We start from the raw sequence: 26,403 nt of genomic DNA, 5'->3' as shown, positions 1-26,403 counted from the left end.
TGGACTCAAGTCACTTGACAACTCCGTCTTCTTCAGCATTTTTATGTATATTCTGATAAGGGCACTTTACCTCTTGTCTTCAGTCTATCTCTTGTCTTCAGTCTTACTGCACCTCAGCTTGCTCGCGTTCGTTACACACGGCCGCCTGCATAGTGTGGAATTTCCAGGCATCGCCGCTCTCGAAGTGACCTCTTTCGAACTGATAAACTACTTTAAATTACATCTTATACTGATATAACTCATGCTTCCCGGAGTAAGCGGGGAGCTGTAGTGAATACTCACTACAATCACGGCAACAATGCGGTGCTCGTTGTGAAATGAGTGAAGGTTGAATGGACAGTGGAAGGGTCTGTGAGTGCTTATTGATATACACTGAGTAAAACGTTGGTGAATGCATTAAACATTCTTTATGAAGTGACCATTGGTATGACTATAGGAGAGGTTGGCATGAGCCTTGGTGCAAAAGGTATTGCAACATGCTACGCCGTCTCCTCTACCAGCCCCAAAGGCCGCAGTGCCTGCTCTAGCAGGGTTGCAGAACAGAACAATTTTGTAGAAGAAGCTGTGAAGTAATTACCTTTAACCTTTGTTAGCTCGTTATGTTGTTGTATCAGTATGATAGCTGATGCTTGCCAGTCCGCCATACTCAGCTGTGGGCTTATATGGATGCGCCCCACAGTAGACCTTTAGAGATACAACCTAATGGTATGTAAACTGCAAATATTTATACGAAAGAGAAATACTTTACGTTATCTTGAACAGATCTCAGCATAGCATGTGAGGGACTAAGGTCCCCATACATCAGCTTACTGGGCCCGCAGTACCTCTAGTGTTGTGGATTCACATCACCCCATCGTGTGAGGGAAGTTGGATCCCTACTAGGCCTCACAATTGTGTTTTTCGTCTGCGTTTGTGTTGTCGTTGGGGGCACAAGATGCAGAGCTGCTGGCAGTGACCGGTGCATCTACTGACGTGAGTGGGATCAAGCTTCGAGGGCCATGTGATTTCTAAGGCCCCAAACTCCCCATCGACTGGCCCTTCCGAAGGGGAGTTTAACACGGAAGCGGTTGAAAACTAGCCAAAAGCAGCAAACTAGATTTCCCATTTTACGTGGAAGAATCCTGTCGATTGCACCAGTATCTAGCTGAATATATCTAAACATCCATAAAGTGAGTGATCGCACGTCCGAACAGCCAGCTCCAACGTTGGGTTAGAAGACAGTGCTGGGGTGTACACCAGAGATGGCGGCGAGCAACGGGAGGAAGAGTGCACTGGTGTATAGTAAATAAATTCCGCAGAATGCGGGAAATCAGGCCACTTAGGTGCAATTTGTTGTGTGTAGGGCCGTACATAAAGAACCGCACTGAGCTTTGCTCGTTCAGTATCGCCTGTCGCGTGATATTTAGCGGTGGCCATGCTGTGGTCGATACACACAGACGCTTCATCAATTCGCGCCAGAAGGCGCCGACGAATTTCGTGCCCCTCTTACTAATGATGCTCTTTAGAATGCTGTGGAGCTTCCAGGCGCGTCTGATGAATAAATGCCATTCCAATTGCTGTAAAAGGGAAGAAGTGTGCGTACGTACTGAATCTGTCCACGAAGATGTAGATACTACCGCATCCTCTTGCTGATGGTGAAACCAGTATGAAGTCCATTGAGATATCTGCCCATATCCGTTCAGGAATCGGTGACTGCGTGAGCCTCGGTCGCAGGATGTTCCCCTGCTTTTGCTTCTTACAATCAGGAGAAACGAGGATATAACCTTCGGTTTTGGGGTGCATCCTAGCCCACCAACAGGTGGCAACTCGCTCCGCTTTTGCGTTGACCCCCCCATGACCTGCTCAAGCACGATCGTACATTCTGTGCAAAAACTCCGCGCTATGTGGAGCGAAAACGTCTAATATGTTACCACAAGAAGTAGCCATCTATGTTGCACTGGTTGAGCCGTCGCGCATTCTTGACTATCCCTGGTGCATCTGACGAAGATTGACTATCGTTTTGGATAGTAAAGCGCCCGCCACAAAGATAACCTCGACACGTTTTTACGTCCCCCCAAGCCGCGTAGAGCTCCTTCCGATGCACCGGATACGCGTGCTGCATCCTCGTGAAACTATGTGGGTAGCAGGCGATTAGTTGGTGTTTTTTCTAGTCTTTGGTTTGCTGAGACTGCTGTGTCGCAGGCATCCATCGTTAGGAACAATGGTTTGTTGAAATCAGCGAACTCGAGTACTCGAGACGATGCCAGGTGTTTGATGAGGCGTCTGGCTGTTGCGTCTTCATTCTCTGCGCAAATACGCTGCTTGTCTTCCTCAAGTGGATCCGTTAGAGGGATGGCAGTGCGCTTGAATCATGGTGTAAAGTTGCGGTAGTACGAAGCGCGACATAAGAGCTTCTGAAAGCGCGTAGGTGTCTATAGGGGTAGCGGCCACGTCCAAATTACGTCAATCTCCGCCAAATTTCGTTCAACTCCGGCTGGCAGGTAGGAAACCCCAAGAAACTGATTGTGTGCATAAAACGTGAACATTTTCGGGCTTTCATAAGCCGTCGCAGTGCACGCCGCAAGTGCTGGAGGTACTCCTACACGCACCGGCTGAACATTAACACATCTGCTACGCACATAACCATTCCTCATTTACTGGCCACCAAATATCGTGGTGCTGCACTTCGGCACTCCCGAGCCCAATGGGCATACAGGTGTACTCTAGGCTGTGAGTGCCACTAAACCCCTGGTAATACATACATAGGAGAATAAAAGTACATTTGAGAGCAAAGAGGCGGGGTGGCGAATCGCTGTCCTGCAATCAGTCTTCATCTGAGGTCGTTCGTACTCCTATTAGCGTCCCCAGCCAGTGGGAAGGGAAATATTGGCAATATATGCATTAGTTGAGTCCTCGGTGGAGGAAAAAGGTAGATAATTCCCCTGAAACACTGGTCGCACAACAGTTACAGTTAATTAACGCACATCTTGCGTGAGTGACATTCAAGCAGACAGTTCAGCGCGGGTAAGGCAAGAACTACGTTAATGATCCTACACAAGGAAACTGCCAACTAGACAATCAACCTCAGCCTATAAGCACCCTCATTAGTGGAATGAAATGAATAAGTGTAGCGGTAGCAATGAACAAGCAGAAAGCAGAAACTAGTTCCGAGCAGAACCAGGGCAGTTACAGGTAAACTGGCAATGTAACTCTAGTTCTCTGGCCTTTATCTGACCAGAGGCGAGCCGCAATGAAGGCAAAGACTTAAAGGAAGAGTTCCCCCAAAGCAGCTGACCTCCTTCCGCGGTACCTAGGCATCCTGGGCGTTGAGCGCCGGGCCAGGGTGTCACGGGGAGGAGGCAGCCAGAAATGGGGTTGCAGCGCACCCCGCTGCGGCTGGCAGAGCAAGCCAGCCCCACCCGTGCACGAAAGGAAGCTTCAGGGAAGCTTCCTTTGCTGCATGCCTTGCCTCGTAACGAACTTGTATAACGTTTGCAGNTTGCAGGCGCTTACGCGCAGCATGCCAAAGCCGTCGATAGGCTCCTGAGCTAACTCTGCGCTAACTCATGCTACAGGCAATAAGATAAGCCCCTGAAGAGATGCTCGCAGACATACGCGGAGGCTACCTAGAAAGGGGCCTGGGACGAGCAAAAGGGCACTCACACACAGGAATCGGGAAATGGGAGCCGCACATGTGAACGCACGGCTGCACCGATAGCGTGCGCGGTGGTGAAGGGAATCGACAAGGGACTAGAAGCCATTAAGATGTTCCGAAGCCGAAGAGGACTCCGGGAAGGGTAGCCTACACCTGCCAAGGCACACCAGGGTGACCAGCAGAAGAGCACAGCACAACACAGCCGGCACAGCCCTTGCGGGAGAAGGCAACAGGAGGAAGGCAGGGAGCCGAACCAGTCATGAGCTGCGGGGAACTTGCAAGAGGGGTCGCTAGAGAACGACAAAAAAGGCAAATGGGGCCGATACTGGTAGAATTTCAAAAAATGAGGCTGCCACAGAAACTCGGGAAGGCCAGCGGGGGTTGGTACGCAAGCACTACGATGGTACTCAATCTTGACCCCTACAGGTCCGTTCGGTGGAAAGAACACATGTAATTCACTATTAGAAAAAAACAAAGCCAGATTACACAGGAGATAAAATTGGCAGGCCAAGAGTGCTCTGCAGCTGCCAGGATCTGGGGCTGACCGAACGACTGCCACGGCAGTCGAGACATTCCTCCGCGAGGGGTCAGCATCGGGAAAATCGTCCTCACTACTCCCTATCCCTTTCAGGATGATTCGACTGGGATGTAACGGGACGGCTTTTTGACAATATAACAGTTAGGCGTTGAGTGTAGCGCGCATAAATCGAGTGTGCACCCAAATAGGTATTCAACGGGTCCAAATGTAGTGGTGACTGCGACTGTGAGCGTCGTTCACTACAAAAGGAATCCAACCGGCACCGCATGCACGACGATGCAGTAATCGTAGTTCCTGGTTGTCTGTTCCTCCGTTCAAGCCTAGCTTCCACTTCCTTCACAGCAAAGCAATTAGGGGTACAACTGTTTCCACTCCCTGGCGTTGCCTCTTGCGATGGGGCTCGTAGAGGATCACTGCAGTGATTCGCGGGCCCCGGCATCGTCGACATCTCCTCTTGGAGGCAGCGCGGGCAGCGCAGATGCTCTGCCCTCCGCTTCAGACCTCGTTGATGCACGACGGGCTGGGGCCTCTGGCGTTAAAGCAGGCCCCATCAAGCGGACGCGAACTCAAACAGATGAGGAAGCTTCCTTGCTGGAGAAGCTATTGGAGGAAACTGAGGCTGCGGACGCCAAGGAATATGTTCCACTTAAGAAGCGGAAAGCCATACGCGAGCAGCTTCTGAAAAAACAATTGCAGGCGCTCAGCGCACATTTGGAGACAGAGGAAGGGGCACCAGGTGTAAACGATTCTGACAAAGATGAAGAAACTAAGCAGAAAGAAGCGAAGCAGAAGGAAGCAGGTAAGTACTGGCACAGGGCAACGGTCAGGAGTGGTCTTTAGTGCCCCTTTTTGCCGAGATTATTAACGGGATTTTGGGGTGCTACAAACCATCTATGAAATAGGGGGTATCTTGCTCTTTGCAGCGATATCAAAGGCCCGTCTAGACTTCAGGAAAACGCTCCTCGCGACAAGCCGCAAGCTGCGGCAGGAGGCAGAAAAGAACAAAAAGGATGTTGTGCAAGAAATCGAAGAGGAAGAACAGCGCATCCTGGAACAGGTGCGGGGGAGATATTTGTACCGCAATTAGCCCACCAAAACTGTGCCGCGCAAAGATGCATAGATTGATGCTTTGCCGTTCTTGGTTAAACAGCAGATTCATGCTTTGAAGGAATTGCTTGCTTCCCTTCCCCTTAGGTGTCGAAATCACTGGGGGCACCTTTGCAAGGCGTCCGGGAGCGTGCGAAGGGTATTGTCTATTCCAAGCGAATGGCCACTTCTTGGACGATGCCTGCTAAATACCGTGAGATGACGGAAGCAGAGGCAAACGAGGTCCGGGAGCGCTTCTTTGTTGACGTAAATGGGACGGATGTGCCACCGCCGTTCCGCAATTTCAAAGACATGCGTTTTCCCCAGCCTATTTTAGATGCGTTAAAAAAGAAGAACATTACAGCACCCACCCAGATTCAGATGCAGGTAAAGCGGTTGATTGCCTAGCGAAGGCTGAGTGCGCAGACTTTGGGCAGTAGGAAGCCTTTACACTCGTATTCTGTTTGACGATAAATGCCCATTTGTGTCTAGAAAGATATTACAAGGAGCGGAATATACATGGTGCGCTCCATGGACCCCGCAGTTGTCGTCGTGCTGCATTATGAAACTGCAGGGCATCCCAGCACTGCTGCAGGGACGGGATTTGATCGGCATCGCCTTCACGGGTAGCGGGAAGACCCTCGTGTTCACTCTGCCTATGCTTATGGGGGCTCTAGAATCAGAAATGCGCTCCCCTTACGTCGCTGGTAAGATTACTAGGATATTCCACGCAGTTGAACGTGGACGTCGTTTGTGTACTGAGCGCCTGCTGCATCCTGAGCGGATATGCGTACTGCATGCTGCAGTTCAAGCTTGCAGAACTCGCAGAGGATCCTCTTCCTGCGCCTTCACCCTGTAGGGGGGTGCACCTCAGCACAGGCTCTCTGCTTCCTCTTTCTTCTGTCGTGCGATGTTGTGCACATACAAATATGACCCCTTCCGGTCTATACTGGTAGTATTTCGAGTAGAACTGAAACGGTTTGTTATCTTGGATATTTGAATTTTCTTCTTTCTGGAAGCTGTTACAAATCTGAAGAGTGCTCTTCTTACTCAGGAGAGGGTCCTTGGGGACTGGTAGTTTGCCCTTCGCGGGAGTTAGCCAGCCAGACCACCGACGTGGTAAACTTTTTTGCAACTGCTCTCCACGAAGGCGGATATCCGCAGCTTCGTTCTCTATGTATGATTGGAGGCGTTAGTACTCAAGAACAGGTGCGTCTGTGTTCGTGTGCATTTGGGAAGCGCCTCCACACAATTTATATTCTCCTGTGCTGCTCTTGAGACAAATTCACGACGGCCGGCCTACTGCACGAACGGGACTGTCGGGTTCTGCAGATACGGCATGCTACAGGGCCCTGGTATTTTGATCAGCGACTTGAAATTGGCTCGCTGTGGCGCCAGAAGTTACATCGTGCGTGCTCTGCATTCTGATTTCCAGGCCGCATTCATACGTAACGGAGTGCACTGCGTGGTGGCGACTCCTGGAAGATTAACGGATATGCTCAACAAGAGGCGTATGGGGCTCAACCAGTGCCGTTACCTGGCATTCGATGAGGCAGACAGGTGCGACTTGTCCGTATGAGTATACAGATCACCGCAGATACCAGGCAAAATTTGGCGGGCTCAACCGTTTCTCACTCCCCTTCTGCCCTGCCATGTGCGTTGCAGAATGGTGGATATGGGATTTGAAGAGGAAGTTAGGAATGTGCTGGATTGCTTTGGCCACCAAAGACAGACTCTTTTATTCTCTGCTACCATGCCTCGAAAAATTCAGGAGTTCGCGAAGTCTGCGCTGGTTGATCCTATAGTTGTTAACGTCGGCAGAGCAGGTACGAAGGGGTGCTTGCATGTTCAGGCTTGAGTACATTTGAATCACCTTCCGTGGGTAGAGTTTGCACCGGCTCAATCTCCTAGTCTTCTTGATGGCATGGCGTCCGGTAATGTGCCAAGCACCCTTCCTGTTTGCAGATGGGGTGGTCTTTATTTTCAGTTTGTGTGTCTGTTATTCAAGTGACCTGCTGTGTCTGCCTTTAGGAGCTGCAAACTTGGATGTTATTCAAGAAGTTGAATATGTCAAGCAAGAAAATAAACTTCCATACCTCTTGCACTGCCTGCAAAAGACAGAGCCTCCGGCCTTGGTATTCTGCGAGAACAAAAAGGATGTAGATGATATCCAGGAATATTTACTGTTAAAGGGCGTTGAAGCTGTTGCGATTCATGGGGGTCTCGCGCAAGAAGAACGCAGTGAAGCTGTTAGACTTTTCAAGTGCGCTAATTTCGTCAGTTGCCTTCCATACATGCTGATTCTCGGGCGGTTGATGGATGATGGGGGGAATCTTGGAGGTGTGAGATCCCGAGGTATACTTCCTTATGAATCTTCGATGTGATAAAATGTCACGTTCAGGGAGGGAAGGAAGGACGTGCTCGTCGGAACGGACGTAGCCTCAAAAGGACTTGACTTTCCAGCTATTCAACATGTAATTAACTTTGATATGCCCAAGGAAATCGAAAACTACGTACATAGGATCGGGCGCACAGGCCGATGTGGGCGCACGGGTGTAGCAACAACCTTTATAAACAAGAATTCTGAAGAAACAGTCCTTCTGGATCTCAAGGCGCTTTTGATCGAGGCAGGCCAGAGGATTCCTCCATTCCTTGATGCTCTAGATAGCAGGGGGTTAAACCTTAAGGTATGTGAATTAACTTTCATAGCTTCCTTGTGCTGACCTCAAGCAACTCAGCTTCGACGTTTCTCTTGAATTGTCCGCACATTTCACGTACTTCCGCGCATAGTCTTTGAGAGGTCTACGATATCGTGGTTTACACTCAGGAAATTGGAGGCGTGAGAGGTTGCGCTTATTGCGGTGGGTTGGGTCATCGTATTGGGCAGTGCCCCAAGCTGGAGAGCCAAAAACGACAGACCCAGGGCTCGACAGGTAAGGACTATTTGACATCGGGATCGCGCTATGGTGGTACTGGGAAGTACGGCGGAGAGTGGTGAAGTTTACGCCTTTCTGCAAATTTCAAGACAGCCCTGTCGTTCCCTGCACATTTTTTTGGCCAGTTCGAAGCATCCTTGGGGATGCTTGCTGCAATAGTTGGCACTTGTGGAGCGCACTATACTTTGTTTGCGGAAGTTTCCGTGGAATGAATTTCGAAATGACTAAGGAAGGTAGTACAGGGTACTGCGGAGCTTCCTCACTGAATTGGAGGAAGAGCAAACCCCGATTTCTGCTGTTGAGTCCCCATTTCTCAAGCATATAGGTAGGTGTTCTACTCAAATACGAGGTATTAAGTTAGCAACAGCCAGCTCATAATATTCAGCCGAAAATACAAACTCTGTGGATGATAGTGGTGCTTAACCAACGCAGTTATGAACGATATTCCGGGGCGACCCATGCTTTTCCATGGGAGGTTGCTCTTGATTCCTAAGAATGCTTCAAAAGCAGGGGGAGAACGGAATCCGCATAGGACAGTTTGGCTTATTGGCGGTAGCCTGAATTGCAAGAATGAATAACTTCAAACCGTGGTTTTTGGTAGCGAACGTTGCTGTGGTTGCCTACCCTTAAGGGCATGTCATCCATTCTAGGAGGCCGGGCCCCTCGCACTCGCGTGCCCAAGTCACCTCGTCGGCATACTCAGGCCTGCGCATTCTGTAGGCGCTATTGCATACGTTGTATGGCTTGCGACATCTGTCTGCCCGAGTGCGTACGCAAACTCTTAAAGTGGGGCAGCAAAATAGACCCTCTTCGCATTGGCTATCGGCTACACACTTGCCGCACTGCTGCACGAAGCCCTCCTTCCCACCGCACGCCCAAGGAGGCAGGCCTGAAGAGGCATTCAAGAGGAGATGAAGAAGGATATCGTCACAGTTGTACATTTTTCTCGACCGGAAGTCGGCGTTTCAACTGTCTGCGTCGGTGTCCTAGTGCAGCGCTCGAGACGGTTGTCAGCGGAGTGCATAGACCCCCCTTCCGTACATCTGCTGAGAGCTCATTTCATTATATAGAAGTTAGTCAGGCGCTTTCTTGCCAATGGCCGGAAAGATACACTGAGCGCTCCTTGAGTGACTCTGACTTGGGAAGGGTGAGTGCAAAGTAGGTGGGCACCGAGGATAGTGTGGCACTATGCGCAGGAACATTGCACTATGCTCATCAGAACTTAGGTACTGCTTGCTTACTTGAACAGTTGACGCGCATACCGTTTAGAGCCAGCGCAAAGAGAAAGGTGACCCACAGCGTCCACGAGATCAACCTTCTCCGCGCCGTACCTGCTGTCACCGCTTGATCCATATTTACCCGAAATTCTCTAAACAAATTTCTACACCCACCAAAAGAAATTGATTCAGCAAAGGTGCCCGGCGAATGGTACAAGGTAGGCGCGACGGGAGCAGCGAAGGTAGGACAGCATCAAGGCGTCTGACTCCGACGATGCTGCTGTACGTAAAATTGCTCTAAAACCAGCTGAGGCGATCATATCCAAAAATTATTTCGAAAGTGCCTACCTAACAACTCGTATTCAGGTGCCGCGCTGTGTCTGTGTCCACTTCCGCGTGCACTGCACAGTTCCAAATTGTGTCGGCTTCCCGTCAGTGGGCAACGTAGGTTGCCTTGCTCCCAGTACAAACAATACCGTATGCATTCATCCTTTTATTTATCTGCCGGTATATGTGGTTATGGGGGTCGTTCAAACGGGAAAATACTGTGGGGCAGCTGCAAAAACAAATGAGGTGACCTGCTCTGCTCGTGCACTTATATCCACGTGTCTCCTAATACACATGGCTAGAACTAATAATGGGTTCGTTCGAACAAGGATTTTCCACTTACGTGTTGCTTTTCAGGGTTCCTACCAGCATCTCTGACCCGTCGATGCGACTGGGTTTTAGGGTTTCAACGGCGTAGAGGGTATCCTTCCATGCTGCTCTGCCTCAAGTGCTCTTAATTGTTGCTTGTGCTTATTCTGTGCTCCACAGAAAAGAGGTGGTGGCTCTCTGTAGGAGCCTCTATACCCCTTTCATCCCGAAGCCTGGCAATCACTGAGCAGTGGCGCAGCGTTTCACAGCCTAGAGAACTAGGGCAAATGGCCGTCTAATCAAAATTACATGCAAGGAGCCCTATTAACCCTTCTCAAGGAATCAGGAAAGAATACCAGTCAGGAAATGCCAGCAACTTTAAAACCCACGACGTCATGCGCCGAACTGCATTTCGTCACAGACACNACACGGAAAGCGCAGCGCCTTGAACCCAAAATATAAGAATTTGCGACCCCCCCTCTGCATGCATCGCCGACGAGCCCGTAACGGCGCCTAAGCTGAGCGACCCAACTGTTTCACTCCTAAACTGATAGGTGATAAATACATTGTGGCTATTAGCTCGTTGCATTGTCGTATCCACCCATATACAGATTTGCTTGTCTACACACCCCTACAACAAGTATTTAAGCCGTCTGAACTAAGGGAGCTCAGGTTAGAACTTGAACATTTCCTTCTGTCTGCTGCACTCCACTCGCTTCTAGGGAGAAGCGACACGTGCTATCATGAATCTTACGTCGAAAAGTGATGTTAGCTGGGCCAGCTGAACAAACGCCCTCCACCCTGGTAAAACATTTCCGAACTTGACTCGTTTCTGTAGGCTTGAAAGCTGCCCGAAGCGGTCGCAGCAATGTACATTTCTCATTTGGGAGCACACGAACAATCAGTTTCAGCTGAGACCTGCCCTCTGTAGATGAGGCATTCCCGGCTGCTCGTGTAGTTCAGCAGCAGCCCCAGACGCAGCGGTAACTCTGTTCTGCACAGAGAACCCTGCATTTCCCATAGCTGCTTGACTACATCAACAAAGTCTTGGAAGGTATCTGACACCTCGACAACGTGGCCTTCTGTACAACACAGCAGCCAGGGTGTCTGTTTCGTTATGCAACCAACATGGTACATCGGGAGTTGACCACCTGTTGTAGCCTTCATGCTGTTTATCCCCATTCAAAAGCCCCGTCAATTCCACTGCTCGGTATCGCTTGGAAGGCCAGCAAAGGACAAAGTTTGCCTTGTCAAGACGAGCGTGTGGTATGGATGCTGGAGTCCCCCGTTCTTCTGCAGATGCGCGTACCCTCACGTTCGTGCCGAACGCAAGCAGTCGTGAGGCCAAACCACTGCGTTCTCGCAAACGTGATGATTGAATTCACGCATAGGGGCTTCCTGCTCCCGCGCCGGTTTGTGCTTTCTTGTTTGAGCGGTGTGATAACCCAAATACGATGTTTGCATGCGATGCACGCACCACATCCTGGAGCTCTCCACCATATGCATTTTCTCATCACGGCATTAAAAAAAAATCGCTGGTGGCGCCTACATAGCCGCCTATCAGCAGTGACGCTGCCCAGATGCATTGCGTTGATGCTTATCAGACGGCCATGCGATCCTCAGGATGCATATGAAAAACCATCAACGAGCAATTCGTCCTACTGGACAGAGGCAAGACCCATGCGGGCTTACGCAGCGGTACCAGATGACGAAACGTTTGATAAGCTGACCACGCCTCCCGAAGCTACCGAGGGTCCCGCCCCTCGGCGGTGGCAAACCTTCCTCAAGAAGCCGCTCGGATGACAGGTGCACCAAAGCGTAGAAATAAAGACGCACAACGAGATCGCAGTTACTATTCCGATGAAGCACAACCACATCGTCACGGACGCTCCGCCATGCGGTGGTGGGAAACTCTGGATAGTTGTTGCGACCCTTGAATCCTTCAGCGAAACTCCGTAGGTATCCTCCTGCAGCAGATCCGAGCACATCCGAACACTACTGCAGCAGCTCCCTAGTGTCCATCTGTGCACAGAAGCGAAGATAGAGCTAGACTGCCACCACACACAGATGCTGTAAGCGGCTTACCGGAAATGCCAAGAGGTGGGGGTTAATAGCCGCAGAGGGGTTGAGGATTGTCATGTGCTGGAAGAAACTGGCGGACGCGAAAGGTTCCAACCGACTTCTTATCCGGCGGTATTTAGCTATCTGAATGACATTAACAGGCCTACTCGGAACATGGTTCCTTTCCAAGATGTGATACCTCAACAGCAGCGCTAGGACGAAGTCCGCAAGCGAGGCATTGAATCTCCTCGCAGCATCGCCCCTGCTGCTGTAAGCAGCCCTCTGCGATGCCTCTATGCGAACCTGCGGTGTTGGTGGGGCGAACAAGATGCGAATTAGCTTCTGTGAAATGCCATACTTCTCTTCGTGCCCGCTTGCGGACCCTGTGGTGAGCATAGACACTCGGGAATCGAATCCAAAGCTTACAGTCCCCATTCCACGCATGTTGCGGCGGCGAGAATTCGCCGAGATCTTAACCACAGGCAAAACGGAGAGCAGCAAGTCCCCCATAACGGCCATGTTGTCCCATGGGAGATCCGAAGTCATAAGGTCGTCATTCGGGCAATCCATTCCTTGGGTGATGGCTTCAAACGACAGTTCAACCGGTGCCCTAGTATAGAGTTCACACTTCCCCATCTCTTCGTCCGCTCTCTCTTCCCAAATGCTGCTGAGATCACCTTCCCGACGACTCCTCGCAGGCTGCGCTCTCTGATCCGTATCGCTTGGCCTCCACGACCACGACGTACACTCCTTGGAACCAACGCTGGCGCACCAACTACGGCAAGATGGCCAGCTGCTGTCGCGACTCTTCAAAGACCCCCCTGGAAGGTAACATCACACGCAACCAACGAAATACCTACATATCCCTGCTGCCCGCCTGCTGCTTGCCACATATCGCTATGCAATGTGACGAGGCAACCTGCGCATCATCACGGTTGACTCTTCATAGTGGCCCACCGGTTCGCGCAGTGTGTGGGGAGGCGCACGGAGCAAAATGGGACTCGGACATATAAGAGACGTCATATATGTGATCCGCCTTCACAAGTGCTACCACCTGCGAGCGCGACCTAGTGGTGATGAACCACGCAAGCAATGGATCATCAAGAAGCAAAATAAGCCGCACTTTAGCGTCAAGCAACTCTGATATAGGCCTCCCAAGGAGCGAGGCGCCCTGGCTACGCTGCCACTCCCTGAAGGATTCAGCATCCGTGACACTGTCCCTCATGCTCTTGTTTTCGTTGTTTGCGTCCACAAACATATCGAAGTGGTGCGGCAACAATGGACCCCAGTGGGTGTCGATAAGATCAGTGATTTCCGCGAAATGGCTGAACGATACACCCTTCTTTACAAAGCTGTCAAGCCAGGGACTCTTATAGGCTGAGTGTACCCCAACTCGGACCACAGCAGGGGACTCAGTAGAAACAGGGGATTTCGCCTCGTGTGCGTTATCACTGTACGGCTGCCCGCTTTGCAAGAACGTCCTCAGTTGCTCATCAGCATGGGCGAGCGACTCTGCGAGCTCTGAACCCTTCGCAATCATATTGCGTTGAGTGTGTGTGTTTCCATTTACTGCTGAGAACACGACAACGACCACTTCACTGGGAGACTTGCGTAAGAATTGCAGGACTGGTTTGAACAGGCCCTCCACCAGACCAGTTCGGCTGTGAACCTCAAGGGCCTCGAGTTCTGACTGAGCGAAAGATGCTGGGGATTTGCCATTCTCTACACCTCTAAGCAGTTCGCCATCTTCAAAAAGCCTCCATGGCACCTCTGCAGACACCCCACAACAGCGCAACCACTGCACGCGGCGCTCGTTCAGAAGCTCACTGAGGAAAGTTGACTAATGCCTAGATCCTATGGTCTACTTTCCGGAAGAGGACCCGGTGAACTAAGGCTTTGCACGAGCTGCAGTACACAGTGTTGAGTGCTTCCTTTTGCGTATACACACCTGTAAACCAGGCTTCCGTCGGATCTGTCGCCGTTTCATCCCTCCATAGTCGGACGTCAAGAAGGCGGATTCCGTCGATGAGCTGGTCCACAACGCCCAAGTCCTGTGCCTCGACTTTGCCCACGTATTTTGGCGCGTTGACATCCGTCAATGTACTCATGTAGGTGGCGGGCAGTGCAAGCTTAAGCAAAGGCAAGTGAGCATGCATGCTCAACCACTCTGCACTGAGTTCCCCATCCATACCTTCTATATCTTCCACTACTTGAAAGGTGTTGCTGTGAGGCACCCGCGGTTTTGACTGTAATTGTTGAGTTTCATCCCCCTCCGTATCAGGAGGGCTCGGCGTAGACGATCCCTCAGCCGTAAAAGCAGCTGGCAACAGGGTTAACACGAGGCAGAGCTGGAGAAGATACGAGGCCACGCCTGCACCAACCTCCCCTTGAACCGGCAGTATTGACATTCTCGATGATAAAAAAACAACGTGTTCCACAAAACAGCCTAGCTCTCGCACGCAGCTCATAAAAAGAGAAGGTGGTATATCTCAATTTACCCCGTACACGGTGTCAGCCAGCCTCGACCACGCTAAATATCAGCGACGCTCGGACTAACCTTCCGCGAAGAAGCCCAAAGACTGTTGGATCACAATTGTCACGTGTTTGAGAACTCACCCAATACCAACTCTTGTCTTCAGATCTCCGGCATAACGAAACTTTCAGCTGCGCCACATGCATCCCCGAGACCTCAACACATGGGTTGTGAGAGTTCGCGTTCCAGCGTACAATACTGGACAGCAGGAAGAATCAACAACAAAAACAGTTGCCCCAGCAATGATGCAAGAGGTTGGGAAGTTGCAGCAGTTCAAAAGGGAAGTCCTGCGCATGCGCCGTCCCCAGCTCTGACCTTTGATCGTAGCCGGACACCCACCGGGAGGAAGGAGAACGTAAGGAAAATGCCGCTAGAATACTTCCTTCTAACACAGCATATACTTAAATCACTTTGGAGACATTTCTGATGCAAGGCGCTGCAGAATCTGTTGCTGACTTCCTCTGCTTCGCACGCCAGCAACCGGCGTGTAGACAGACACTTTGCTTCCCCTGTGCCTTGCTAAACTAAAACCGGGCGTGCGAGAGACCAGCAATATGACGCAGTGCAAGGAATGCCTCCTCTTCATTTAAACCATTAATCGTAAAGGTCAATATTAAAAACAAGCCAGCAAGTAATTTGTTGGCCCTTTAGGTGTGCCGTCTTCCCTGACTGGCGTCCCAGCGCTATGGAGAAGAACCGTTGCACTAAATCTCGTGACAGAGACGAGGCCTGCCTGCGTACAAACGATGTGCAAGTTTTGCTGTTCCAGGTGTCCAATACACAACTAAACTGTGCGTGTGTGGACGCAAATTGTTATCGGTGACGTCCGTGTTCCCTATGCACGTCTGTAGTGGATGCGTCTCTGCGCAGGCTGGTCGGGGCAGAGACTGTTGCAGCACTGTACTACCAGATTTTAGCTGTCTTACACCCTATATTATTTGATGGTAGATTTTTTGTGGGCGAAAATGGCTAACCAGAAGTCCCTGGAGCGTCTGATGAAGGGGGCTTTTCCCTCTCGGCGGCTGCCACAAGACAGCACGAGTCTTATACTTTAGCAGCGGACCGTAATTAAGTGTAATTGGTCAAGCTACCAAAATATATTCCAGTTTTCAGGGTTCCTGAGTTCAGAGGTACAACCGCCTGGAGTTGGTAAAGAGGAGAAGCGGCCGATGGAGCGCTGCAGATGAGCTGGCTACGACTGTGACCAGGCTACCCCACACACGAGCCTATCTAAGACCTCCCCTCTATGCGCACAGAACGCAGTAGAAAGTTAGTATGTTAGTATCGCTTGGCCCGCAGTATCCAACTGTCAGGCAAATAGAATCGCATGTACCAATCTCAGACAGCCCATGATGTACTTTCCGGATAGGCCATGCTACATCGGCCCCCCTACCCAGACACAGCATGCCCTCATCTTTCGGGATGTCTTAAAAACGAAGGCTGAATTGATGACAAAAGGGTAATCCTGTGAGGCGTTCGCAGGAGGGAACATAGTAGGAATTAACGGGAAAGTATGGAGAAAACCTGTCAACAGGAGTTTCCGGATGCTGCATATATTTGGTGCTGATACGGCCGACCCCATCTGGCCGCTGCAGGAACACTCAGCGGCTTGGTTGACTTCTCCGCTAGGGCAATCTTTGCGTGCCTCTGGATTTGGATCCTCACATTACTGCAACGAAAATATGAGCTGGTAGCGACCGGAAGCGTCAAGGCACGAGTGCGGTGGAGATTCGGGGTCATCTCAAATGGGGACTACCCTGAATAGATGCAAAATGAAGTGCTACTGGGTGGGATGCCTAGACCGTCATACTTAGAGGGCAATGCGACCGTCCTTGATCTGATTCGAGGGCCGTCATGAGCTGCAACGGAGGCAAGACTCCTACCAAAAGCAGCCACCACAACCTCCAGTCTCCAGGCATCATTGTCACACTAGTAGAGATACCTGGCCTCCTGCTTAGAGGAAGTGGCCTCTCATGAGTTCAGCAAGGATCTCTGCAGCTAACTCCACAGGGCAACCGCGTGGAAGTTGGTGGGTGCCCAACCTCTTTTTGGTGCATCAACTAACACCGTATGCAATTGTTAAACGTTTGGCCCTTAGAAGCAAGTCTGCGCGCAAGTAGAAATGTACGTACCACCAACGACAGAGCATGCTGAACCTGCTCACAGCTATGAGGTAGCCGTGTACTACCCGAAAGAAGCCTCCTTGCAAATTTGCCGATCCATCCGCCGGTTTTGTACCCTTTACCTCCAACAATTCCTAAACCATGTGAAGTTTTAGTACGACTCCTGTGAAAGTTCTTTTTTTGCACAATCGCGTTGGTGGCACCAATGCGCCTGCACACTGTGCCACGGAAACCTGGGACGACATGGCCGCTGGACATAGAAACTGCATCGTGAAAATGATTATGTAATGGCGTTAAATTTATTAACTAGCATTTTTAGGTATACTCTGCTACAGCGGGCAAGACATAGAATAACACCGTGGACAACCCCACCCTCTACGGCCCAAGGATCAAAGCCCCATTCAAAAAACAGGTGGTTCTCCAGGAAAATCGCTTTTACTTGGAAGCTTGGAGTTTCCACAACTTCTCATACTTTGTGTTTTTGCGTAGAGGCGGGAAGATGCCTCGCCGAGGCGTCTCTCCGCACTCTCTCCTCCATTTTCCTCACTTCGTTCTGCGTCCCAGTGGTCTAGGACACAATTTGCCCTCTTTTACACGCTAGCACTAGGTCTCAAGCCTACTTCGCNGGTTACGGGAATTGTCAGCGCTGCCTTGAGCGTTTCTATTCTGCGCGTTGTGTCTCCCAGCTTCCGTGTTTCGTTTTCTCAAAGTTACCACAGCACTAAAGTTTAGCGCCATCTGAGCTGCCAGCGACGTCCCGTTAGACTGAATCTGTTTATGGGTATCCGCAACGCTAGTGAGCCCCCTTCTGCTTTATTTCAAAATGCCGTTGCGTTCACTGCCCGCGGGGGACCTGGCCCAAAGCATCGCTGCAAAGCAGCGCACCAGTACCATTTTCGACGACACAGCTCCCGTGCGTCGTCCCAGTGCATCCGGAACGGACCAACAAACTCAGCACTTTGTCAGAAACCTTCGAACACACACTCCCCGCTCCCCCTCAGTCAGCCGCTCCACATCAAGTCTCGCCGGCCAGCCTCATGGGCGCGCCGAGCGAAACTACATGAAGGCAACCAGCAGCTCGCGCCGCCGCAGCAGGAATGCAGGACTCGAAGAAGACGGCATGGGGAGCGAACGACCTCATCAGATCCCTGCGCCATCAAATTATTCCCCGGCTGCTTCCCGGCGACGCGGGCAAAGCCCATGCAGAACTCTTGTTCCACGTGTTGCTACCCTTCCATTGCATACAACGACACGGGTTGCCTCCGTCCGCCACGCCCCTCCTTTACCCCCATGCCGGGCCCCTTCGGTTTCTAGGGGCCTACAACTTCAGCAACCTCTGTCGACCATTTCTAACGGTGGCCTCCGTCAGCATGAAGGGTCTTTGGCGGGCGTTTCGACCAATTCCTGGCAGCTTGAGAACGGTCACAGAAGTTCTCTGCCGATACCACGGCAGCAGCAGAAGCAGCAACAGCAGCAGCAGCAGCAGCAGCAAAAAATACAAGGGTGTTTGAGCAGCAGCTGGACTGTTCGTGACCCGCTTACGAGCGCTGGGAATGCACATGCTGATATGGTAGAAGCTGATGACGGGTCTCTGCAGCTTGATGCCTCCGACCAGCAGGAGCTTTCACAGTTAACAGCTTCATTTGAAAGGACAGGCCTCTGCTGCTACACAGAGACCTCCTCCCAAACCAATACTGCCTGTGTTCCCTGTTGTGGTTCGACTGCTGCACCACTGCAGGGCAGTACAGAAAGTCAGTCACACCTCCCAGAAATCCCGAAGGGCCTGATCGAATCTCTCACAATGGTGAAGCGTCACCAACACATGCAGGGGCCCTCAACTTTAACGGGTCAAGCTATTGGCCAGCATCAGCATCAGCAGTCCCCTCAGCCGGAACCCCTGCAGCAGCAGCATCATCCGCGGCAACAGGAACCGCAGCAGCAGCAACCGGCGCAGCAGTCGGAACAGCAGCAGGTGGTGCCACGGCCTTGGCCTTGGCCTCCCCAGCCCCAGGAGCCAAGCACTGGGGGCATTTCCATTAGGCGTGTGGAGACGTTGGGCTGTATGAGTTCAGCTCCTCAGAGTGAAAAGAGACCTGGCGTGGCCGTTTCTGCCTTTGGAATGGCAGCAGCACCATCAGAGTGTAGGGCTTATGAAGGCTTCTGGAAGCTGGCGGGCAGTCTGAAGTCTTGCTTGCGGTTCATTGTGGTGTTGATTGTCTGTCTTTTCCGCCTGCTCAACACTTCGTACGATACATGGAGCGCTTCCCAGTTCAGGAAAGCTTTTGAGGAGGTATTGGCAGGCCCTGCCTACAGGGGAGGCAGCGCGGACACTTCAAAGCTACAGAGCGGGCTCAGACGCATTAGTATGGGGTCCACAGCTCAGCAGCAACGGCCACAGCAGCAAAAGCAGCAGCACCAGAGTCAACCGCGCTATTCTACCAGGAATTCAACTAATGCGCACTCTAGTGTGGGAGGTGTGCAACAGCGTGAGCCAGACACTGGCAGGGCTACACACGCGCGAACGGGAGGGCTTCCCTTCGCCAAGGCTTGCAAGGGAACAGCGGGTGAGACCTTGGGGTTCCACCGTCCTGCATTGAAGGTAATATCTTTGATCGTGGCAGTTGCCTCTCTTTTGTGCTGGTTGTTCATTACAACTGCGCCAAAGGAGGAGTTTGTAGACTTTGACTTCATGTAACAGGTCAGGACTCGCCATTGTCCAGACAACATAGAATTGCCTCACCTCCGCCACACGTTTGTGTGTTCCTTATTTAACCAACTCTTAACTGCTGGGAAGCAGCAGCCCTTTCTGCTGAGTTTTTCACTTTCCTTCTGTCACATTTGCAGCCTGGGTGCTGAGCCACTATCGTACCCGCATGCGAGGGATCTTTTGAGTATTGCTTATCAGAACATCCCGAGCATAAGGGCCTTGGCGGTCTGCTGCTTCTGCAGCTGACGTCTCCATACAGTGCCTGTGCTAGAGGGGCTCTAGCCCGTTGGTGGCCTCAGCCACGTGTTTTAAGTCTGAGGGACCTACCATGACCGATTTGTTTCCAATCATGCTGCAGGTGGAGACCGAATCTTTCCCTCGCGTTTTTTTCTTTTACTTGTATAGAGTGAAAGCAATATATGGCCTGTCCTGTATGGCATGTTGATCGGGATCAATAAGTAGTAAGTACGTATAAGTCAATCAATGCATTTTTGCAATAAATTATAAACGAATAAAGTGCTTTCATATGCGTATATTGACTGCTGAGCTAGACGTTCATGCTAAAATAGGTGGTATTTCACGAGAGCGACCCAGCAGGCCAGAGAGCAGTAAATCAGTGAATAGATGCGCAGTTGGGGTGGTATGCAGCAAAACGACGGACCAACGGTATGCCTGTTCGCTCGTTTGAGCACTTTGTGCATAATCGAATCTCGAATGCGACCAAAGACCACGAGATACGAGACAGGCGAAGTCATGAACGGCTAAAAAGAGCAGTTGCCCGTCGGCTTCGTGGGAACTCGACAACATGGTTGCGAGCATGTGCATACAGAAGGGCAATCGAAATGCCGGACTGTCTTACATTACTGGCTCGGCGACGACAAGCTTGTGGGGGAGTGGCACTCCTTCCGCATGATCGTCCAACATCGCCACCAAACCTGACCGGTCGCGCACTTGGAATGCTGCAGGCAAATAAGTACGCAAAATAGCAAAGCAGTGGGAAAATGCACAAATGCAGGCAATGAAGTGTAAGGAGCACGATGAAAAACATAGATGGACACAGAAATAGAAATGTGCAAAAAGACACGACGGGAGCAGTGACGGAGGGGCAAACCACGTTGAGTGAGCACCTTCAGGAAGTTTACAATTGAATGCGTTGCATAGAGGCTAAGCAACACATTCAACTGTAAAGTTCTCGATGGCAGGGAAATGCCTTTGCAGTTGCATCGTGTCACTGTATAGGGGTTGGCTGGGATGGGTAATGGGAGTTCGCAAGAACGTGTTGTTCTCTCACCTTCTTCGCTATAAGGGTACACTAGGGATGGTCCAGTGGGAACGACGGTAATTTCAGGCTCACGAACGGGGCAGAACTGGATCTGGCATCCACCAATTTGCTCCTTGGGACCTATTGCGGGAAGGCACAAACAGGAAAGCACCGGGGGCCGCACACGCATTTACAGGCAGAAATTGTAGTAGAAGCTGCTAAAATCAAGCACTTCGAGTTTTGGACCATACTTCTGTATTGCATACAAATGTAAAAAAGCGGTTGTAGACCCAATAGCTAGAGCATATAGGAGAGAAGCAAACATTACTGCTCTGGGGCACAACGCTTTTGCAGCATGCGTTGCCGCTAGGATGCTTGCAGTAAATACACCTGAGGGGAGCGAAAAGACTCACATGTGCCTCCGGAGGAACGGATAGGCTGGTGGCAGTGAGGACAGTCGCGGTCTCGGCCCATGCACCGTTCCAAAAGCGGGCACATTGCTGCAGCAGATCCAGACAAACAAGGAATTATGAGGGAATATAAATGATCATATCTCCACACTTCCGCTTGCCCGCTTTAAATGTAATACGACTTCTGTGTGCTTAGTGCCCCTTAGTAGGGTGCTCAAGGCAAGTTAATCTTCCTGTGTTATTCGCGCTTGTTCAAAGTAACACTAGAGCTCCAACAACATACCCTGTTTCGGAGGAGGCACCACGACTGGCGGTCGTTCGCGGCAGCAAGGAGGGACGAGCATTTCCAAGGGGCAGACCTTCTTGCGGGGTGGCGGTAGCGGCGGGGGTGTGCGCTGCAGGCGTCACATGCAAAAAAAGGGATGTTGATCAAGTACCTTTCGGGCAAAAGGAAAGGCATCTGAACTGCGGAGGACGTCGCTGAGGGTGCGCTGTACCCCTTATATCACGGTCAGGCGGCACAGCAATTGTCTAGGGATGCGCGAGGGTATCTTTGTGTGAATACGACGAGCAAACATTAAGGTGCATCCTCCCTGTCAACAAGGACTTTCAAGGTAGATCGATGCATAAAACCAGTAGAGACTTACGTCTTGTAGGCAATAGTCTAGTGCAGCGTTTGTGGAGTCAATAAACCAGTTGCCGGTTTTCTGCGTGTCTGGGATGGGAGGAGGAAGCAACTCGGGTTTGTATTTGGAGCGTTCAGCTAAACAAGCATCGAGGAAGGCGTTGACCTGGTCCACACAGGCGTTCCCTGAACGGAAAAATACATATATATGTTGATGTAACGTTTTGGATGCTTACCTTCGCATAATTTCGGTGGCATGCCAGCTGGCCTGGATCTGTTTCCGGCTAACTGCAATAAGTGTCTATTCCTTCTCATTTAGAATATGTATGAGAGAAGCTCACTAACCTGTAGCACTTGTAGGCCGATCCTTGCGTATGAACTGAGGGTCAGGCTCGTACATGGAGTAGCCCTCGACGAAGGTTCGGCTTCTTCCAGGGATAGCGCCGCATATGCTTGCACAATTTAAGCTAATGGCGTGGATTCCCTCAGCAACGAGGTTGTCTATAAACTCTCCACACTCCCGGAAAACGCTGCCCGCCCGCTCGCACAGAATCTCCTGGTCAATGGCGTCCCCCACCTCCTCAAACAGCGAACAGTGCCACCGCATGCATCTCTCCAAACACCCTTCTTGCGGCACTGAGCACAACAACAGGTACGATCAATAAGGGAACACGACGTTCGTTTTACACAGTCGCCTGCGCAAGGAGGCTGAAACGGGCTAGACAGAACAGAAACATTTCCTTTGCTAATACTTTTTGGCCATAAAACAGAAGAATAAACACACACTAAAAACCTGCGGTTTGTTGCCGTATGAAGGCTCGGCAGAAGGTGCAAAACGGGACAATGACGCACCAAGTATGCCTCTTGATGGCTGAACACGAGAAAACGACATCTCGTTGGCAGCCAGACTGCGGCCATTCTGTCCTGTGCCGCACTCGGGGCAGAAGTGTCCTTTATAGCCACAGTTTTTGCATTCTTGCACCACTGGGCCTTGCGGAGCGCAGCAGTCAAACCTAGGGAGGCTCAATTGACCGCACGGCGAAAAGAGCCGGCGACAGTCGTCAGCTGCCCCACTGAAAGCCGTCAAAATCCGCCGACAAAAACGACGGAGGTCTCCGTCTACAGAGGGCACCTGGGGCATCTTGATCTTGAGCAGAGGCCCCTGAAGACGCATGCGGCCGGGTCCTCCGGGAATGCGCTCCAGCATGGGGAGAGGTACGCGCTCGAGTCGACAGGTGGCGACTGCACCTGCATGATCTACTCTGTTCCACCCCCGTAGAAAGCTTTGCTCCTTCTGAGACTTATTTTCCAGCAGAGGTGGGGGCAACTCGTACGCATTTACTGGCATTGTGGCGCGGCCGAAGCCCACAGGTGCGCGCTGCGGTGGATCCTGCAGTGCAGGCAACGTGCTAACAAGGGGCTTGCTGGGGGTGTAGTAGGCAGCCTGTCCTTCTGAAGGCGGTTCTTCGAGCGAGGTTTGGTAGAAAGGCTGTGGCTGTTGCTTAAAGGGAGAAGGAGGAGCCACTTTCTCATTGTAGAACCGCAAGCCTTCTGACCGAGTGGACTGAAGGGGGGGCATGGTGGTGTAACCTGTATTGTTGATGTCATAGGGACGTAGAATAAGGCGTGCAGGGCGCGTTTCTGGTACTTTTCCTGCTGCATTCAAAGAATACGTCGCCTCAGGGGTCACAGAACGCACTGTGTTGGGGGCGGAGCTGGGCTGCGACCCGCTCAAGGGCGAGCCGGGGCCCGCTTGGTTCTGCGTCATATTACCTGCACATAAAAAAGGCACAACATTGGGATCCGGAAATACCCTTGAGAAACTGCAAAGGGCCAATAGCGACCACCGCTAGGGGCCGTCGAGCTCCTCGACAGTGTGCACGTGCAGCCGGAAGCTTCTTCTGTGGAAGACGCCTTCTAAGGAGGTAAGCCTAAGAGCTTCTAGCGTTTGGCATAGGAGTGACATGAGCTTCACAAAAGCGGTCTGATTCCAATGTTCAGTTAGTCGCAGGTTTTCGAGCCCGCACGGGCGGAGAAGCTGGTTACTGTTGAGACGCGCCCCAGCTGTAGGCGTTCTCCTATGTTACAAGAAACTGCCATTTTCCAGCGATTTTACCTTTGTGGGGGAAGAAAAGAACTTGCACTTGCGAGCAAAGGATGCTTCACCCGGCTTGCTGAAGGATGCCTGCCAGTTCTGGTGTTGCGCCGATGCTTTCGGCACGGATATGTTGCGGTTTGACTGCAGATCTGCAGCCGGTTGAGGAGGTAAGGCAAACACTGAATACTTTCGGGGAAGTAAAAACAAGCAGATGGAGGGAAATTATGGAAGGAAACTGATGCCAGCCCGTTGCTGCAAACTGCCGGCGGCTGCGGTCCCTCGTGACCGCTGCGGCGGCAGCGGGGCCTATTGACCGGGGGCCAGTTCCACGAGGAAGAACTAACCGTGAAAAATTAACACCTATTTGAGTTCATTATAGAAGATTATGCGGAAAAAGAGCTCTACAAACCGGAGTCATCCGTCAGGTCGTGACTGCCCACTCTCCTCACGCTAGCTGCAACACCGGAACTAATTGTCGTCAGCCCCTAGACCACGATGCCTGGAGGAGACAACTCCTCCAATGAATCCGCAGCAACTACGTGTCGTTTACTCAGCAGAAAAATATCATTTCTTTGCAGAGCTAATCGCCGTTATTTTCTCACCAAACTTCGCGCAACTTCGCGTAGCTGTCACTGCCGAATCGATAGCGTGAAACATGTGCAAATTTGCGCCAAGCGAGATATTCTCAAAGAAAGTTAGTGCAGAATTTGTTTTCCATATGACAATTTAGGTGTTCAACACGACATAGGCTTTCTCTGTTGCGTAATATTACCAGAAGCAAAATATCCGCCTCACTCGGTGGCGACGGAAGCGACTGTCCACTGTTCAGTTTAAACTCGTAGTAAGCACCACTAGCCTGCTTACTGCCTCCAGTTTGGGGAATATGCTCCTTTTGATGCATGACTGTAGGGCTTTCCTAGCCTGCAGGCTCCTTTCCTCCACGGCGTGAGAGGTCGGCTTCGTTCCATTGACGAAGAGCAGCTCGACGTATACACTTTCGTCGATTATACGGTTTTGAAAATCCATGGGCTATGTTTGCATCAAGGGATACAAGGACAATGGGCTGGTTAGTTTCCTTACGACGGGTTGGAGAGCTACGGGGGAAAGCTGTTCAAACTTACGCCAGAGGGAGGCAAAGAGTCAGACCCTTTAGAAATGAGACAAATCTCGTACATTTCAGGAGTCTCGCACTATAACATGGATCAGGGTAGAATAAAGAACTAAAAATGTTTGTTTCACTAGCCTGTGGCTAGTCCCTTCAACTCTAATTATGCTAGCCTTGTCAAAACACGGCCGACGAGGCGCCTTTAGATCGACCACCTGGTACCCACTAAGTCGCCAGGAGTGATGTAAAGGCACCTCAATCACCTGGCGTCCACTAGGCCGCCAGAAGTGATGCCTAAATATAATAACAAACCAAGTTCAACCGGACAAAATCCCCGAGTGAGTGCCGGAAACTGGATTTCTCAATTGGATAATTTTGTATTCACGGGCACATTTAATTCGCCAGGGAAATAATATATTCAGTTACTGGAGTGTCCTGAAGGAGCACACACTGCTAGATTAGTGACACATTTTGGCTCCTCCGGTTTTCCACCACCTCCATATGGCAACCAAAAGGTCCCGCTTAAAGGAATGAGCTGCAGCTAGCCGGAACGCAGCACAAGGTCCCTGTGCCGGGTCAAACCAAGGACTAATCGGCGCTTCTGACCCAATGTTAGTAGGCTGAATTCCCAGGCGTTCCAAACACATTCCTAAGAAGGTGTCTTCATTTCTGACCCGCGGCACTTCCGGCAAGACGCGCACCACCTTCTGGATTAGACTTCCCGAGACAATATAACACGCACCTGAAAGATAAGGAGGGAATACCTTCCGCGGAAACACCAGAGGGTCCTGATAGTTGCGTGATTTCTCAGAAGTAATGAGAGGCATGTTGTCTAAACGATAGCCTAAAGCGAGATCCCCCTTGTTCTCCACTTTTATCAAATAAGGAATCATCACATCCAAGTTCACTAATGTATCAGTATCCGCCTTAACTAAAAACTTCGCCTCAGGGCAAGACGCCGCCATCCATTGGATCATCGTCGCCGCCTTTGTTGCAAGATTAGTGTATTTGTCAGGGGCTGCGTGCTGAAGAATGTCCCCGTACTCCTCCGCCTCCTTCTCTACCGCCTTCTGCACATCCTGCGACTCCACGGTGCCCAACAAGAAGAATAATCGAACCCTCTTTCCGGCTGCCTCGCTGACCCCTCCCCATGTGCTCCTTATGACAGTCCGCCCCTCAGGGTCTCCAGCTCCCGTCATCGCCATCAGCACCACATATGGGGGATCTTCAGCACAAGTGACCTTAGGAGTTATAAGCAGCCGCCAATTTGTCTGGAGGGGCAACGAGAGCATGGCGGCCTGAGGTTCCCCATGCCAGTCCCACGAACAAGCTTTAGATATGACAATGTACAGAAACAGTGCAGAAGCAAACAGCAGAGAGTACAAACAGTTCTTGCAAGTCGCTCGCCAGGAATGGGGCAGTTTCAATGTGCG

General features: G+C 51.2%; 5 protein-coding genes across 5 annotated transcripts; 2 read left to right on the top strand and 3 right to left on the bottom strand.

Moving 5' to 3' along the window:
* Nucleotides 1-4,565: 4,565 nt before the first annotated feature.
* Nucleotides 4,566-8,256, top strand: EMH_0028800 (DEAD/DEAH box helicase, putative; the record flags this gene model as incomplete). The annotated part of the gene is made up of 10 exons (XM_013497476.1): nucleotides 4,566-4,971; nucleotides 5,096-5,229; nucleotides 5,367-5,645; nucleotides 5,833-5,965; nucleotides 6,313-6,467; nucleotides 6,694-6,818; nucleotides 6,924-7,084; nucleotides 7,290-7,521; nucleotides 7,660-7,945; nucleotides 8,086-8,256. The coding sequence occupies 10 exons, from the start codon at nucleotides 4,566-4,568 to the stop codon at nucleotides 8,254-8,256; spliced, it is 2,082 nt and encodes a 693-aa protein (XP_013352930.1).
* Nucleotides 8,257-11,735: 3,479 nt separating this feature from the next.
* Nucleotides 11,736-14,516, bottom strand: EMH_0028690 (uncharacterized protein; the record flags this gene model as incomplete). The annotated part of the gene is made up of 4 exons (XM_013497475.1): nucleotides 11,736-12,014; nucleotides 12,133-12,929; nucleotides 13,066-13,878; nucleotides 14,057-14,516. 4 exons carry the CDS (start codon nucleotides 14,514-14,516, stop codon nucleotides 11,736-11,738), a joined length of 2,349 nt encoding a protein of 782 aa, XP_013352929.1.
* A 3,071-nt stretch (nucleotides 14,517-17,587) lies between these two features.
* On the top strand, nucleotides 17,588-19,459 carry EMH_0028580 (uncharacterized protein; the record flags this gene model as incomplete). Its single annotated transcript, XM_013497474.1, has 1 exon — nucleotides 17,588-19,459. One exon carries the CDS (start codon nucleotides 17,588-17,590, stop codon nucleotides 19,457-19,459), a length of 1,872 nt encoding a protein of 623 aa, XP_013352928.1.
* An 867-nt stretch (nucleotides 19,460-20,326) lies between these two features.
* On the bottom strand, nucleotides 20,327-23,867 carry EMH_0028460 (uncharacterized protein; the record flags this gene model as incomplete). The annotated part of the gene is made up of 8 exons (XM_013497473.1): nucleotides 20,327-20,430; nucleotides 20,763-20,873; nucleotides 21,146-21,232; nucleotides 21,426-21,537; nucleotides 21,790-21,953; nucleotides 22,113-22,403; nucleotides 22,620-23,540; nucleotides 23,795-23,867. The coding sequence occupies 8 exons, from the start codon at nucleotides 23,865-23,867 to the stop codon at nucleotides 20,327-20,329; spliced, it is 1,863 nt and encodes a 620-aa protein (XP_013352927.1).
* A 1,561-nt stretch (nucleotides 23,868-25,428) lies between these two features.
* EMH_0028350 (MGC83622 protein, related) lies at nucleotides 25,429-26,262 on the bottom strand (the record flags this gene model as incomplete). The annotated part of the gene is made up of 1 exon (XM_013497472.1): nucleotides 25,429-26,262. One exon carries the CDS (start codon nucleotides 26,260-26,262, stop codon nucleotides 25,429-25,431), a length of 834 nt encoding a protein of 277 aa, XP_013352926.1.
* Nucleotides 26,263-26,403: the final 141 nt, after the last annotated feature.

The sequence above is a fragment of the Eimeria mitis genome, genomic scaffold, assembly GCF_000499745.2.
Source record: "Eimeria mitis Houghton genomic scaffold, Emh_scaff27, whole genome shotgun sequence".
In the NCBI taxonomy this organism is placed as follows: domain Eukaryota; phylum Apicomplexa; class Conoidasida; order Eucoccidiorida; family Eimeriidae; genus Eimeria; species Eimeria mitis.
The sequence above is the reverse complement of the archived record's forward strand: the minus strand, read 5'-3'. Positions and strand labels throughout refer to the sequence as shown.